Here is a 16,407-nt window from a genome sequence, read left to right on the forward strand (position 1 = left end):
TCTGTGTCTTTAGTATCTCCAGGACTATGGTAAGAAGATCCCACTGGGCTGTCAGGATCCAAAAGTTCAATCCAAAACATCTCCAAGCTGATCCTTGGAGCTGATGCCGAGCGACACAAATGGGGTGGAAAAGCTTTGCTGTGCAGCATCAGCCTCTTCCCTGCTTTCCCAGGGACGTGTCCGTGCCCAGCTCTTAAATAACCACAACAGCCACAATCCTTTCTATTTCTTTTTTTTTTTGGAAACATAGTCCAGGCTGGATGCACAGAAACCAAACAAATCATAGGATTTTGAAGTCACTGAGTGGGGAAATGGCTGTGCCTGCTGTGCCAGAGCTGGGCTGCCCAGGGCCCCTCTCCACGAGGATGGACGCGGCTCCCGCTGCTGGGATGGCTCTTTCCTGGCAACCCAGATCCAAAAAAAAGGGAAAAGTGGCACACTGGGAGGGAGAGGAGGAACACGGAGGGAGGCAGGTTGAGGTCCGTGATGGGCTATAGAGTCTGGGCAGAGCAATTAATGGCTGATACTCGAAACACCCAGCCAGGCCCATGGGGTAGCACGGCCTGAAGGATCCCGAGGCTGGGAAAACGGGTTGAAAACTCAAAACATCTTCCAGTATGGAAGGGATATTCCTGATGCAGCACGAGGGAGGGGACGGCACCTCGGGGGCTGCGGTCGGGCAGGTGGGCTCTGGAATGGGGGATGAGCATCATTCTTAGGGATCAGGAGGAATTCCCTCCTGGAAAGGGTGGTCAGGCACTGGAAGGGGCTGCCCAGGGAGGTTTGGAGTCCCCATCCCTGGAGGTGTCCAAGGAAGGACTGAACGTGGCCCTCAGTGCTCTGGGCTGGGGGACAAGGTGGGGACCGGACACAGGTTGGCCTCCATCTGGGACAGGATTTCCAACCTCAGATTCTGTGGGCACGGGAAGGGGCCACAGTCCCGTCCGCCCCACAGCGAAGGGCTCTGCACCCTTTTTGAGAGTTTTTGGGGGGGGTCTGAGGCTCTGGCGGGGAGGAAGAAAACCCAAAACTCACAGCAAACCCTCCCGCCCGCGCCGCCCCCGCCGTGTTTCCGGCGCCCGCCCGCCCCGTGCCGGCGGCCGGAAGTGGCGGGCGGTGAAGCCGTTCCGGCCGCCATCTTGGCGGCGGGCGGGCTGAGGTTGCCGGCGCGCGCGGCGCCATCTTTGAGCCTGGCGCGGGGGACGGCGGCGGCCCCGGCGGATCGCGGGGACAGCGCGGGGACGCGGCGGGGACACGGCGGCCCCCGGGGGCTCGGTAAAGTCCCTGATCGACCATAAATAACAGCCCCCTCGGTAGCCCGCGGCGGCCGTAGGGATGGCCCCTCTGGCCCGTTCCGCGGGGGCCGCAGGCCGCGTCTCCCCGCGCTCTCCCCACAGGGGTGTCCGCGGCCACCGGGGCGGGGGGGGGGGGGAACCGGGGTGAGGTGGAATGAGGTGGGAATGGTGTGGGATGAGATTGGGATGAGGTTGGGATGGGGCGGGTTCCCTCCCGCAGGGTTTTGGGAGGGGGGAGCTCCGTGCCCGGGTAGGCCCCAGGCCCTTCCCCAGGGCTGCCCCCCCCCCCCCAAGCAGCTGCTTCATAAAAATCCTTATTTCCAGGTAAAACCTTGTGCCTCCCCTGCCCTAGCAAAGCCTTTGAGGGGCATCTCCAGTGTAGTCATCTAATTGCTCCTCGTTCCTTAGGATCTGAGTAACTCTGGGTGCACCCGGGTCTTAATTCCTCCTTTTTAGGGCGTTTAAAACGACGCCATCGCGCGGGAGGGGGTGTTTGTTGGGGTTTTGTTTCTTAAAGGATTGGAGCTGAGAGGTTTCTGTTTTCTCCTCCCCGTCGATGGTTTTGTTATGGAAGCGCCAAAAGGGATTTTTTTGTTTTTCCCGTTGCAGTGGAGCCTCCAGGATGTTCCCAGGGATCGAGCTCTGGGCCGCAGTTCCACAGTAAAACTGGTTTATTTGGCTACAGAAAGGGAGATTTCCAGAGACGGGGTAGGGTTGGAAGGAAAACAGAACCACGGGGTTGAATTGGTCACACACTGAGCTGAGCAGGTGGGCTGGAGGTGTCCCTGGATGTGTCCAGGCGTTCCAGGAAAAAGACTGTTCCAGGGAAATCTTGGGGCTTTAAACCCAAAAATTCCCCTCAGGGAGGTGCAAGGAATCTGCTCTCAGGTGTTTTTTGAGGTGCAGAAAGGTTTGCTTCCTTCTTGCTCTTCAGTCCAGGACAGAGGCAGGTCAGGAAAGTGGGAAATCAGACAGGGAATGGGGTTGGTTCTGCAGTACCAGGAAGGAGAAGCTTCTAAAATACACTGAACAGATTTTCATTCTATTATTTATCTTCCCTTAAAATATATAAAGTTTATGTTGCTTTTGGTCATGTTTTTCCTGACCCTCAGCTACTGTATCTGTAATTATTTTATTTAATTTAATTTTTTACAAAATGGGTTCGAAATCTCTTAATACAAGCATTTCACTGGGGAAAAAAGTGTTTAAAGTTCTCATCAACTTGGATCAGAGGCCTGCTGAGTGCACCAGAGTTACTCATTTTTATTCAGATTTTCTGGGGTGAATTTAGGTGATTTTTGCTTAGCACTCAGATTGCCACTTTAAAATTAAAGAGAAAAGGTGTTTAATTAACTTTGTTTTATAATTAAATTACCTTTATGGAACTTTTAAGATTTTTTTCGTTGGGGTTTTTGTGGGGGTTTTGGTTGATTTTTTTTTTTTGTTGTTATTGTTGTTAATTGTTTTAAAGTTTTGCTTTATTCCCATTCCTTAAACAAGAGCCATTCAAATTCTGAACAGGAATATGGAAATATGGAAACCCAGATGTGGAATATGGAAAACTGCTGAGCTGATTTAGTTTAAAGGAACTCAATCTGAAGGGATATTTTCTTTTTTTCCCCCCAAGCTGGTGGATGTAGGAATGTTGAGTTCTAGGTGTGTCTCACTTCCCAAGGAAAGGAAATGCCACCTTCCAGCCTGGGAATTCCTTGTGATTTGTGTGTGAATGCCTTTGCTCAGCCAAGCCATGGCCCTTAATTACCATCGATTGAAGTGTTGCCTTGTGCAAACCGAAGAATTGGGCCTTGAAATTTAATCTAAAACTCCCAAAAGCAAAACCCTTGGAAGGAAAAATGTGTCTCCTTGAACCTCCACACAGTAGGAGCTCCGGGAATTTTTAGAATTAGATTCCAAGGAACCTGGATGACACAGAGTCTGTTTTTGAAGGTGCTAAAGGTCAAGAGTGAATAATCCCATGGATATGGAAGAAGGGAAGGAAACCCTGCACTTAAACTCCTGTTTTATTCCCTTTATCAAGCAGTCAAAAAACAATAACACGTATGAGAACCCAACTTTTCCTCTCTTTATTTTAGATTTGGGAAAATTCCTTGCCAAAAAAAAAAAGCAAAACCCTGGAAAATTCACTAGTGTTTGTGTGAGTAAAAGGTTCCAACCATTTATTACTGATTTGTAAGAACAGTTTCATTCAGTTTTGTCCCCAAGAATCTGAAGTCCTTTTGCACAGGAATGTGCAGTGAAAGGGGTAAATCACTTTTATTTGAATTTTAGCTGGTCTGGTTGCAGGTCAAAAAACGAGAATCCTAAAAATCTTAATTTTATAAGAATATAAAACTAAGTGCATGACTTCACATTAAAAAAAAAAAAAACGCTGTAGCTCAAGAAATCGGGTTCTGGTGGCACCAAAAAATCATCAGCTGGATTGGACCTGAGCCATTTCCCAGTGATCTTGCAGCGATGGATGGTGATGGATACATGGATTAGGGAACAGCAAATTGGTAGCATGTGATGGAAAACCAAATTATTTCCCCAAATCCAAGCGGTTCACAACCCCTGGTTCCATGCAGCCATGCCACTCCCACCGGGGGCACTGCCCTGCTCCCCAAGGCTTGCTGTGTCCTTGGTCTGCTTTATCCTTCCTGCTGCTGACCTGTCTGCTGAGGGTTAGAGCCAGTCATGCCCCTGGGTGGGTGTGTTTGTCCCTGGGTGGGTGTGTTTGTCACTGGGTGGATGTTTTTGTTCCTGGATGGATGTGTTTGTCCCGTGTGCATGGAGGGATGTTTGTGTGCTGCCCCCAAAATCCCCATCCCTACTAACCCCTGGCAGCATCACCCCTGACTCCTCTCCAGGCATTACAGAGATATTTCATTTTTTCCCCCCCAGTTTTCTCCAAATGAGAGGCTTTGCCTGCAGTTTGCTGTGGCAAAATAGCCAGAAATTCTCATTTTTGCTCTCGCTCTCACTTTGTTCTCCCTCCTCTGGCGTGTGTATAAACACATCTGTGCATGTGGGTTTATACACACAAATGTGGGGTTTTCTGTACAGGTAATAAAGATGGGGGAAGGTTTTTGTGTTTTCTTAATAGGTGAAGAAATCTTGGAAGACCAGAAATTGCAACTTACTGAATGTTAAATTATTAAAAAAAAAAAAAAAAAAAAAAAAAAAAATTAGCAATTGCCCGGCTGTGGAAGATGGAGCCTCATTTTTGCAGCCACTTTGAATCCCAAGTTCATCTTTAAATGCGCTGGGGCTTCTTTTGGTGGTTTTTTTGGTGGTTTTTTGGAAGAGCTAAGTAACCCTGGCTGTCTCCAGGCTGACAGTGTTCCAATGGACTTGCTTCCTCCATTAGTTGTAAGATGTTTAAGAGCACATCCTAAGTTTGAATTGTGGATGAGAGGTTCCCTTGGCAATGTGAGAAGGAAAATTCTTTCTACCCCTTTGTTATTAATTCATGGACTCAAGTGTTGGTTCGGCCTACAGGAGAAGGGAACTGGATGTCTGGGAAGATCAAAGTCTGTGCTGAAGTTGTCCAGGTGTGTGAACCCCAAAATCCACAGGGACTGGAAAAATGTTTAATGTATCTGTTGTGTTTGATAGAAATTATTAGTCAATAATTGATTAATCATGTAATAGTTCAGATGTCATATTATTCAAATGTCACTTCAAAAAAAGGGATATTATTAAGATGTGGTGTTATTAAGTAATATTAATGTGATATTATTGAGCAGTTATATTAAGATACTGTTATTATTACTATTATTAAATATATGTAATTATTAAGGCATAATTTGAAAGGTAATATCAATATCAGTTATATTATCAATATATCAGTATCCATTATATTATCAATATAAATTATATCAGCATCATTAATAACTCAAAATGATGACCAGTTTTTTTTAAGAAGTGGCTCACTTTTAGGCTTACAGCCACACACTGGTTTTTTCTCTGCTCCAAAATATATAACTGTGATTAAAATCCCAGAACAGGGCTTGTGCTGACAACATTCATGCAGTTTTACACAAATTTGGCAGAGTTTTTGTGACCAGCTGATTTCAACACATTATCCCCCCTCAAGAGATAAATTTGACTAACAGAAAACAGCTGTAAAAATGCTCAGTACTCAGTTATTTGTCACTTATTGATCCCTTTCTTCAGGGTTACTTTTAAAAAGAAGATTTCACTGCTAAGCCAGTAGAAGACTTTGAGTCCCAGAAAAGTGAAGCCAGTTCTTGCCAAGTCTGGAGGAAGACCCTGAGAGCAAACCCTGAGAGCTCATTCCAGCAATTTATCCATTATGTCTAACCAGGGAGACGACTGCTACTTCTACTTCTATTCCACGTGCAACAAGGTGTGTTTGGGAGCCTTTTCCTTTGGGATTTGGGTTTTCCCTTCTTATTTTATGAGCAAGGAGGGGGCAGCACGTGAGGAGACACACGGATTGCTGTTAACTTCATTAACTGCCTCCAGCTCTAATAAAGCGGGCATTTTTTTAGGCTGGATGGTTTTCTATCCCTTTTTTTTTCCTGCTTTCCTTTGGATTCCAGGGAGACAGCTGTGCCTTCCGCCACTGTGAGGCTGCTCTGGGAAGTGAGACCGTCTGCACCCTCTGGCAGGAGGGTCGTTGTTTCAGGAACGTCTGCAGGTTCAGACACATGGAGATCGATGTGAGTGTTTGCAAAGCAAAGCACCAACAGCCTTTTTCAGTGCTGTGGGTGGGTGAATGTGCTGTTACAGGATGGATTTACCTGCTTTAAGGGGATATTGGTCACTAGGAGGGGCATGGCAGGAAGCAGGGGGAAGAAAAATCAATTTATGAGGTGGATCTCGGCAGGAAATGTTTGCATTAGGTGCTGATGTTATTTGCTTAATCAGAGGTAGAAGCAACCCCACGGACCACACAGCTTAAATGTGCTGGGAGACAGCCTGCTGAGGGCTGGGCTGGAAAATGGCCTGGCAGGTTCCTTCTGCCCTGAGTTTCTTCAGATAACATTATCCCGACCTCTTGGAGCAGTACAGGGAGGGGAGAAATCAGATGGGGAGGAGCCCATGCTCTGAAAGATAAATTCAGGTAGATTTAACCTGGGCAATTGAAGCCGTTTTTCCCTCTGAATAATCCCATTATTTTGGATTTTGCACTAGTTAAACCCTGAGTTGATGTGTCAGGCTGGCCTGTCTTCCCCAGCTGAGTGACAGGGAAGCGAAGCCAGACAATATTTAGTTGTTCCCCCCCCTCTACACAAACTCTGTTTATGTGCCCCGAAATATTTTTAGCGAGAAGTTGACCTTTGGAATGGTATTTCAGCACTGCCCTGCAACACTCCTGTCTCTGCCATGTTATGAAAGTGAGTCTCTTTGCAAGTCTGAGCTCGGATTTGTCCCTTCCCTCAGAAAAAGCGGAGCGAGATCGCCTGTTACTGGGAGAACCAGCCCGGGGGCTGCCAGAAGTCCAACTGTGCTTTCCATCACACCAAAGGCCGTTATGTCGATGGGCTCTTCCTACCCCCCAGCAAAAGTGAGTTTCTCAGCTCCATTTTCTGTAATTATTCAATATTTAGTCGTGAATGTTGCTTAGGATGGGGTAAAACACTGGAGAGGCTCCGGGAATCGGTCATTCATGAGTGCAGGGAGAAGTCTGCAGTCGCAGGCTCTCAGCTGAATGGAATCTAGTTCTGGGGTTTAATTTTATTTTCATGCTGAGCTCCTTTGTGATCTTTGCCTTTCAGGTTCCTTTCCCCTCATTTAGTCCTTTCTGGGTGGGGAGGTGGGTGTGTGAGGGAATCCACCTTCACAGTGTAAGCAGGGGTGGGGAATAAGGAAACTAAATTCAGTAGCCAGTTGGGTTTATCTTATCTACCTTCCCTGTCATACCTGCAACACTGGGGTCAGAGTTTGACATGGCCAGGTGACAGATGATCTCCTTTTCCTCAGCCACACTCCCAAGTCCACCTGAGTCTGCAGAAGACGATGTGAAAATGGCTCAGATGTCACTGCAGCAAAACAAACTCTCTGTGCAGTCCAACCCCTCCCCACAGCTGAGGGGGGTGATGAAAGTGGAGAACTCAGAAAATGTCCCGAGTCCTACACACCCTCCAGTTGTCATCAATGCTGCAGATGATGATGAAGATGATGATGGTGAGCATTTTTTACTTACTGAAGGTATTCCTACTGTAAGTGAACATATAAATCACATAATACCTGAATTTTGTAGTGGTTAAAACTACAGGAGAGTCTGGAGTCCTAAATATCTTTATGGGTTGAAATGTCATTGTATGAGCTGCATAAACATGAACAATCATGTCTGATCCCTGTTCCATGAATTAATTGGTTTATTTTTGTCTCTCAGACCAGCTCTCTGAAGAAGGAGAAGAAACTAAAACACCTGTCCAGCAGCCAGCCACAGAAGCCCATAATGGATTGAGGTTGATTTCCACTAGGAAATCCAATGCTAATACAAAGCAAGGTATTCCAGCAGCTGTAGGAGGGTGGATTGGAAGGAGAATTTGACAATTGAAAGCAATATATTCTAAAAACACAATAGAACATGAGGTCACTGAAGGGAGTCATTCCCATCTAATAATGTCATATGTCCCAAGGAGGTAAACTCCTCCTGGTTTGCTTTTGTGGAACAAAACAGAACCACAACATGGAGTTTAAATGCCTGCAGATGTGTCCTTTCAGACAATGTGCAAATGCCAGAGGAATCTTTAATCCCTCTGCATTACATTAATGCTTGAAAGTGGAGATCTTACCATGGAGGAGGGTGAAGGAAGGTGCCAATTCCTTACCAAAATACCATCTGTTCTGGGGCTGTTTTTACTCATGGGGAGTGTTGACAGGGTTTATTGAAAATGCCCTTAAGCCTCAGTTTCATGAACTGTTCCCTGCTTTCAGATGACAATTTAAATTTCGGAATAAAAACACTCGAAGAAATCAAACTGAAGAAACTGAAGGAAAAAGCCAAAAAACAAGGTGGTGAGTTAATATCTCCTATCTTCCTGTCCTTCTGCCTTCTGTTCACCTTGTCTTTGTTTTTAATCCTTCTCATTACTTGGATAGCTGGAATTTGCAGAAGGACTTTTTTTTTTTTCACTGTTGGGCTCAGAATGGGAGATGGTTTTTGCAGCTGAGAGCTGCTTGGGGGACAGACTTTTGGGGGCCTTGAGCTGCTTTGGCATGTGAGCTGTTTCTGAAGCAGCTGGTGTTCCTGCTTGGAATTCCAAGGGCAAATCCAAGGGGAAACTGCTCATCTCTCTTATTTACATGCACTGCTTGTTGTGTGTTTGGCAGTAATGAGTAACTGATGTTCTTGGTCTCCGTGATGGTTCTTCTGTTTTGTTTGGTTGGGTTGTTTCCCTAAACATCCTTTTTTGTTCCATGCTCTGATCAGAAGGTCCCTCAGGAGTTGCTGTTGATCCACTCCAGGCTCGGACAATTCCTGTGCCAGAGAAGGAAAACGTAAGGACAGTGCTGAGAACTGTGACTCTGTCCTCAAAGGAAGGTAAGAACTTCCATTTCAGGGCTCCTAAATCACACTGTTCAGTAATAATTAACTCACACATGTGGGGCTGCCTTTTCTAATTCAAACCACTTTGTGCTTGAAGGCCCTGGTTGTGTTGGAAAGGGTTGGAATCTGGAGGTGCTGGATTTGTTACATTGCAGTGAAAGATCAAGGAGAGGTTTTTCTCATTAAGCCATAACTGATCATATCTTATCACATCCTCCAGACTCTCAAATGTGTTACATTTCACTTTGGGGTTGAGTTGTAGAAGTGCAGTAGCAGCAGGGAGGGGCTGATGGCAAAACAAGAGTGAGAGTGCAGAGAAGAGATTAATTAAAACCAGGAGTAATGAAAGGGAAGATCGGGAAGATGGAATTATACAAGTAGCCAGTTTTTGAAGCATTGAAGAGGCTGTTGTGTGATAGGAGTCTGTATAAATTAATTTTAAAGGAAATTATAAATTCCTTTTAAAGGCAAAAAAACATGCAGAACCACTTCTACTCACAGTCATTCGTTAGTTGGGGTTTGGCTACCAAAGGAGTGTCATTTTTAGGGGCATGGGCTGGAAGGATGATGCTTTTACTGGCTGCTGGTTTCTGTGCCTGAACAGATGATTCTTTGTTTTAGGTGAGGATCCTGTGATCCAGCTGAATCTTCCTGACAGACTGGGAAAACGGAAAACTCTCATAGGTGAGAGCTTTTTGTGAGCTGCTCTTTGGGTGCCCTCACCTAAACATGGTGATATTTAAAGGTATTTTTGGGGAGGAAATTGCATGATGTGCACTGATTGCAAACCCACCAAATCCTGTTAGCAACTGAAAGGCAAATACCAGGAAATAAACCTGGAAGGATTGAAGTCTGTGGCTGACTGTTGGAAAATCCTCCTGCAGAGAAACCCTCTGAAAGTGTTTTCCCCTTTGTGTCTTTCTGAAGCTGGTAAAACCTTCCTTCCTCTGAGGCGTAACGTTGCTGACAGGCTGGGCAGGAAGACAGAGCTGCTGGAGAATGCTGAGAAAGCCCCCAGGAGAGGCACAGGTACCAAACACACCTGGATTTCACACCCACACTTTCTGCTCAGGTTTTCTGTTTCTCCTTCTAGTGGTTCTTTTTGCATGTTGGTTGAGGGCTCAAGGTAACTTTGAATCCCACTGGAGTGATCTCCTGTCTCATCTCACAAAATCAGGATTTCTGCAAGTCTCCCTGACCTTTTCTGTTCTGTGTTTTAGTTCAAGTGCTGAAGTCCCTGAGGGAGAGGCTGGGACAGCCCTCTGACCAGAGCAGTACAGAGACAGGTAATAACTGGATATTAAATACACCTCCCCCTTTTTTCTTTCCATGAACTTCCATAGTGCCCTAAAAGTGAATTTTAAAGAGCTGCTGCCCCTTGCTGGGGTGCTGAGCTGTCCTGAGGCTGCTGTCACAGAGGTGGCTCCCACGTGTGTCTCTTCAAGGTTTGATGCTCCTGAACCATCAGAAGCTGCAGTTGCTCACACACAAGTAGGATAGAACCAGTCCCAGGAGCAGGGGTTTGGGATGCCCATGGGTAGGCAAGGTCTAAGAAGTAACAAAAGAACAGGTTCTGGTTTTCAAAATTCAGGTGGTTTAAAAGAGGAGGAGAATGTTATTGATAATTGGGATTGTTCAGCCTGGAGAAGGGAAGGCTTTGGGGTGATCTATTTGTGCCTGAAGGAGCCGACAGAAAAGATGGAGAGAGACTATTTCCAAGGGCCTGGAGTGACAGGGCAAGGGGGAATGGATTTACACCCACAGAGAGTAGGTTTTGATTGGGTATTAGGAGTAAATCCTTCCCTGGGAGGGTGGGGAGGCCCTGGCACAGGGTGCCCAGAGAAGCTGTGGCTGCCCCATCCCTGGCAGTGTCCAAGGCCAGGTTGGATGGGGCTGGGAGCAACCTGGGCTGGTGGAAGGTGTCCCTGCCCATGGCAGGGGATGGAACTGGGTGAGCTTTAAGGTCCCTTCCCACCCAACCCATTCCATGATTACACAGAGGATACCGACCTCAGCTGCACCATCTTGAAGAGCATCAAACCCCCTCTCCTCAGTGCTGTGACAGATTTTGGAGACTAAATGTTGTTGGACTGTGTTTAAACGCTGGTGCTTCCCTTTTTTTGCTGCTGACAGAGAAGGCTGCCAAGCCCATCGAAGAGATCCGGGTGAAGACCCTGGAGGAGATTCGCCTGGAGAGGGCGAGCCAGAGGCGGGGGGAGCCCCCGGCCAAGGCCCCCGGCGAGACCCGGAGGGCGGAGGAGCCCAGCCCAGGGACCAGACCTGCCCCCCCCGTCCGCATCAAATCCCTCCCAGGAGCCCTGGCTGAGAAGAACCACAAGAGGTTGGAGGAAGAGAAGGAAAAACCGGAGGAGTTTCCTGCCAAGCCAAAAGCCGAGGGAGAGCCCAGGAGGAGCGTTCCTGCTCCGGCTGTGCCTGGCAGGGTGCAGCTGGCAGAGCCAGGGAGAGCCAAGCTGGCGGGAGAAGTGAGGATCAAAACCTTGGAGGAGATCAAGAGGGAGAAAGCTCTGAGGATGCAGCAGAGCGGGGAGAACGTGCCCGCTCCTCCTGCACAGCCCGAGCCTGCCCTCAGAGGGAGGAAACTGCTGCGGGTCACAAAGCTCATAGGTAAGGAGGGACCTCCCTGGGGAAGTGCTTCCCTGGGGAAATGAGGCCAGTTTCCTCAGCATTCACTTCGCTTTTTCCTTCTGTGAATACCAAGGTCAAAGGGACCGTGTTCTGTTCCACGAACTACGTGATAGTTTTCTGTGTTTCCCACTGGAAAATTCATTCCTTGAGGAGCTTTGTGGTCTGATTTCTCTCTTGTGTTTTTCTGCCACTGGTTTGTGGTATGGGATCTTCCCTGTGCTGAATCCAGGGTTACATTCCTCTTTGGAATATGTGTTTATTGATACATGTGTGTTTGGGAAGGATGTATCAACTTCTTAACGAGGGCATTAAAGACCTCATCGTTAAGATTATATAAACCACATGAAAAGAGATTGAGGGAGAGATGAGAAGCTTCAGGAATTGCTTCCTGTAGCCTTTCCCTCTGTCCTGAGACATGAGAAAATAAACACACCAAGGAAACCAGGTTTCTTTACCTCTGCTGTTGACGAAATACTTATTTTTCACTTCTGCTTGTTTTAAAGCACCTGGAAGAGAAGAAAAAATGATAGTGGAATTGAACAAACCTTCTCCAAAAACTGTCTCTGCACCTGCAGAGGTGAGTCTGTTTTGAAAACTTAGATATGTACATTTGTACATAAAATTTCTGATAAGTTTTGCCATGTTTTGTTTGTAAACTCACTTCCTGCTCCCAGTTGGAATGTGTTCCTACCTTTCCTCATTTGGTATTTGCTGCAGTGAAGTCCCAGGTCCTGTCACTTCTAGTAGCATTTCCAGACAACATCATAATCCTCATTTTGAATTAATTAATTAATTTGAACTAAAACCTGGAATTAATCTGATTATACCTCACAATGAAACCTCTTAGCATGAGAGGTTAATGTGGGGAGAATGGTTTTGTTCTCAGTGACTTTCTCTGGCAAACTTTGGGCATGTCTTGAAATTCTGAGCTGAGTATTTCAGTGACAAAGGCTGGAGGTTTCACGAGAGGACATCAGGCTGTATGGGGGAGCTTGTATGGCTTTGTAGTCCTTGAAAAGAATGGAGAGGGTACAGCTAGAGTCTTCTGCTCCATGAAAGCAGCTTGCTGTGTTGGGAATTACAGGCTTTTGAAACATTATTACCAGAGCAAAGCAGGGATCTTGTTACAGGCAGCATTTTACACAAAAAATGTTGGATTTCAATGGTGCCACATGGAGCCATTTTGGAGGGGTTGCCACCCAGATTTTCCTAGTGGAATCTCCATAGATTTTTGTCCTAATAATCCTTTTCTTTTTTCATTTTTTTTTTTTTTAGCCCTCTGGTCAGAGTGCAGCTAATTCCACAGTGCAGGTGAAGAGCCTGGAGGAGATCATGTGGGAGAAGCGGCAGCTGAAGCAACGCCAGGAGAAGCTTCAGAAGGAAGCAGCTGCTGTGCCAACCCCAGTGGAGAAACCAGCCAAGGATAAAACTCCCCCATCAGGGAGCCCTGAATCCACCGTGGTTTCAGGACCAGCTTATCAGCTTGGGAGGAGGAAACTGGTGAAGCCTCAGGAGGACAGGGTGGGAAGCCCAGAGAAGGACCCCGCAGTGTCCCCAGGGAAAAAGGCAGCCCAGCCTCCGGAACGGAAAGCTAAAAGTGAGTGTTGAGTGTCAGCTCAGGGTGTGCTGTGGAGAGCAGCCTGGGGAGAAGGGCCACGTGTGCTGGAACCAAACCAAATCCCGGGCCACATCCAACTGAGTGTGGCCAGCAAGGCAAGGGAGGGGAGAACCCTCCCTGATCTGCTCTGGTGAGACCCCACCTGGAGTCCTGTTTGCAGTTCTGGTGCCCCCAACAGAAGAAGGATGTGGAACTGGTGGAGGAAGCTCAGGAGGGGTCTCGGAGTCAATAAAGGGACTGGAGCACCTCCCCTGTGGAGAAGGCTGGGAGAGCTGGGGGTGTGCAGCCTGAGAACAGAAGGTTGTGTGGACACCTCACAGCACCTCCCAGACCTGAAGGGGCTACAAGGCAGCTGGAGAGGGACTGTTCATCAGGAAACAGGGACAGGATGAGGGGGAATGGCTTCAAACTGAAAGAGGGGAAATTTAGGTTTGATACACAAAAGAAATTCTTCCCTGTGAGGGTGGGGAGGCCCTGGCACAGGTTGCCCAGAGAAGCTGTGACTGCCCATCCCTGGAAGTGTTCAAGGCCGGGTTGGACAGGGCTTGGAGCAACCTGGGCTAGCGGAAGGTGTCCCTGCCCATGGCAGGGGGTGGAACAGGACGATCTTTAAGGTCCCTTCCAACCCAAACTATTTTCCAATTCTGTGACTGTGGGACCATTAAGAACCTGTTGTTTTTTTTGACCCAAGGCAGAGCGAGGCTGTGCCATCTCACTCTTCCTTCTATTCCAGCCAAATCCAAGGTGTGCCTGAAGCCTTTGGATGGGAGAGCCACGTCCTCCCCGAGGCAGGCCCTGAAACGCAAGGCCACCGAGAGCCACCCCACTGCCGTGGTGGCCGTGAAGCCCCTCAGTGCCACCGGTGGGGACACCAAGGAGCCCTCAGCCAAGAAAGCAGCTGCGGTAAGGACAGTGCTCGAGCCAGCTGGGGCTCCCCAGGAACATTTATGGCCAAATCTTACCCTCTTCTGGGAGAAGAGGTGGAAAACTGAAATATCTAGGGAAGATTTTTACTGTCTTCCTTCTCCCCAGGCCGTGGCTCCTGCTTTGCCAGAGGACAGCCTGGTCTCCATACCTCGGAGGGAAAAACCTCAAACCAGGTAACAGTCACACCTTTGTCCCTTTTCTTGATCTCTGCCACTTTCATGTGAAACAGGTGGGTTTGTTCACATGTGGAAAATTTCGAGTTTCGAGGTAATCAGTGCCAAAATCCCAACAAAGAAACAATTAATTTGAAATAATTTCTGTAGCAGCAATGCTTAGGTGGTTTTCTTAAAATGCTGCCCTTGGGTACAGCTTTTCAGTGACTCTTTGGGTTTTCTGAGTGCCTGTAGAGGTTCACTTCTTCCCCTTTTTATGGTCAAATCAGTAAAGGTGGAAAAGTCTCTCTGGCTACAAATTCTGACCTTTCTTTCCCAGACTCCAGGTGTCTCTTCATGGATAAATCCCCAAACTGCCAACTGTACCTGCAGATCCTGGGCTTTTAAAAGTAGTCCCAGGTTAACTGAGTCACAATCCCTGTGTGAGGGTTGAGATGTAGGAGGGTTAAATTCCAGGTAAGGAATGTCACACACTGACGTTCCCTCTTGTTCTTCCCAGCCCTGAGCTCCACCTCGGGAGCCAGGCAGACTCCCTGGCACAGTCAGAGGTCTCCAGCTCAACTTCAGCTTCCTCAGAAGTGCCGGTGAAGCTGCGCCGGCTGAGCTCCACGGGCTCTGCCAAAGCACCTCTGTCGGTGGAAGACGACTTTGAGAAGCTCATTTGGGAGATCTCAGGAGGCAAACTGGAAGCAGAGATTGACCTGGACCCAGGGAAGGACGAGGATGACCTCCTTCTGGAACTTTCGGAGATGATTGACAGCTGAACTGCACAGTCTTAAAAAAAAAAAAAAATAAAAAAAAGACAAAAAAACCCAACACCAAAAAAACCCCCCATAAACTTCCCCCCTACACAACCCCCCAGCCTGTATATTTTGTTGGATACGTGGAGGTGATCCTTTCCTAGCTGAGGCTGAAGGCACAGTTGGATGGGTAGGATTAGGCAGGATCTGCACTCAGTTGTCCTGGATTTCCCTGGGACTGTTGGTGGCTCCTTCCACACGGAGTGGACAAAGCACTTGTGGTTTTTTTCTGGGGACACAAGAGAACCCATCTCCAGACTGTGGTGGTTGTGAACTGATCTGCTCATTCTGTGACACTCCGAAGGCTTCAAACAAAAGCTTCCACCTTCCCCCCTCCCTGGCGCGACCCAACGTTCAGCACATTTCAGCGCTTCGTGTTCGGATCCCGTGGACAGTTGGTACCCAAAGCCTGGAGTTACTATGTCAACTCTTGAGTTTTACTGCTGTACGCTGTCATTTTGACTTTAATTAGGGGAATTAATGACAATGCTGGGGGGAGGGAGCAGATTAATTAGTATTTCGGACCAAACACGCTGCCAAGGGCGGTGGCTGGGGTGTGTCCATCCAGCCTTACTTTGAATTATCAGGGTGCTTTTTCCCGATGGGAACAGGATCCTGGGGTGGGCAGCCAGGATTCCTCTCGTCGTCTGCAGTGAATTGGGAAAGGAAGGATTGGTTTAAGTGCCTCTTGGTTCCAAGGATTGCTCCCCTGAGCTGCCGATCCTTCATCCTGCTGAAGGAATTCCTCACGCCGTGACGTCTGCCAGCATCTGTCTCACATGCCCATGGAATGACTCTGGGAGAGAGGAAGAGGGCAATGGAAGGTTTCCTCCTCCTCTGTCAGCCCGTGGAGGCGGGATTTTGGTGTATACCATGGTTTCTGTAAATATTTTATTCTTCCATTTTATATTTGTATTCTATTTAAGGTATTAAACGTAGGCTGGTCACCTCTGCCCGCCCCGCTCGTGTCTGTACAGACCTCCTGGTTCTGGTTTCTATGTGTATTTTATTTAAGGAATTGTATTAAACACCGTCTGGTCGCCTCCTCCTTCCCTGTAGCCGAGTGTTTATAAATAAATAAGCGCAGGAGCGGGGTCTGGGGGTTTTGGGGGCTCAGGGGGGTTGACCAGGGCAGGGATTGTCCCCCTGTGCTGGCACTGCTGGAACCTCAAATCCTGTGTCCAGTGCTGGTCACTCAGTTCAGGAGGGACATTGAGGGGCTGGAGCGTGTCCAGGGAAGGGAACGGAGCTGGGAAGGGGCTGGAGCAGCAGGAGAACTGAGGGAGCTGGGGGGGCTCAGCCTGGAGAAAAGGAGGCTCAGGGGGGACCTTCTGGCTCTGCAACCCCCTGACAGGAGGGGGGAGCCGGGGGGGTTCGGGCTCTGCTCCCGGGGAACAAGGGACAGGAGGAGAGGGAACGGCCT

At 48.0% G+C, this 16,407-nt stretch overlaps 1 protein-coding gene across 4 annotated transcripts; it reads left to right on the forward strand.

The window, feature by feature from the left end:
* Nucleotides 1-1,187: 1,187 nt before the first annotated feature.
* On the forward strand, nucleotides 1,188-16,029 carry ZC3H11A (zinc finger CCCH-type containing 11A). 4 transcript variants are annotated; one of them, XM_032710580.1, is made up of 18 exons: nucleotides 1,188-1,275; nucleotides 4,794-4,846; nucleotides 5,472-5,664; nucleotides 5,861-5,980; nucleotides 6,705-6,828; nucleotides 7,245-7,448; nucleotides 7,660-7,776; nucleotides 8,208-8,288; nucleotides 8,704-8,814; nucleotides 9,442-9,504; nucleotides 9,748-9,849; nucleotides 10,041-10,106; nucleotides 10,954-11,445; nucleotides 11,970-12,043; nucleotides 12,742-13,063; nucleotides 13,818-13,987; nucleotides 14,117-14,184; nucleotides 14,684-16,029. In XM_032710580.1, the coding sequence occupies exons 3-18, from the start codon at nucleotides 5,611-5,613 to the stop codon at nucleotides 14,946-14,948; spliced, it is 2,433 nt and encodes an 810-aa protein (XP_032566471.1). In that variant the 5' UTR covers nucleotides 1,188-1,275; nucleotides 4,794-4,846; nucleotides 5,472-5,610; the 3' UTR covers nucleotides 14,949-16,029. The 4 variants fall into 4 exon arrangements, with proteins under 4 accessions (XP_032566471.1, XP_032566469.1, XP_032566468.1 ...); XM_032710578.1 differs by lacking the exon at nucleotides 1,188-1,275 and adding an exon at nucleotides 2,107-3,450; XM_032710577.1 differs by lacking the exon at nucleotides 1,188-1,275 and having other exon boundaries at nucleotides 2,107-4,846.
* The last annotated feature ends 378 nt before the right edge of the window (nucleotides 16,030-16,407 follow it).

Source organism: Chiroxiphia lanceolata, chromosome 25, assembly GCF_009829145.1.
Source record: "Chiroxiphia lanceolata isolate bChiLan1 chromosome 25, bChiLan1.pri, whole genome shotgun sequence".
In the NCBI taxonomy this organism is placed as follows: domain Eukaryota; kingdom Metazoa; phylum Chordata; class Aves; order Passeriformes; family Pipridae; genus Chiroxiphia; species Chiroxiphia lanceolata.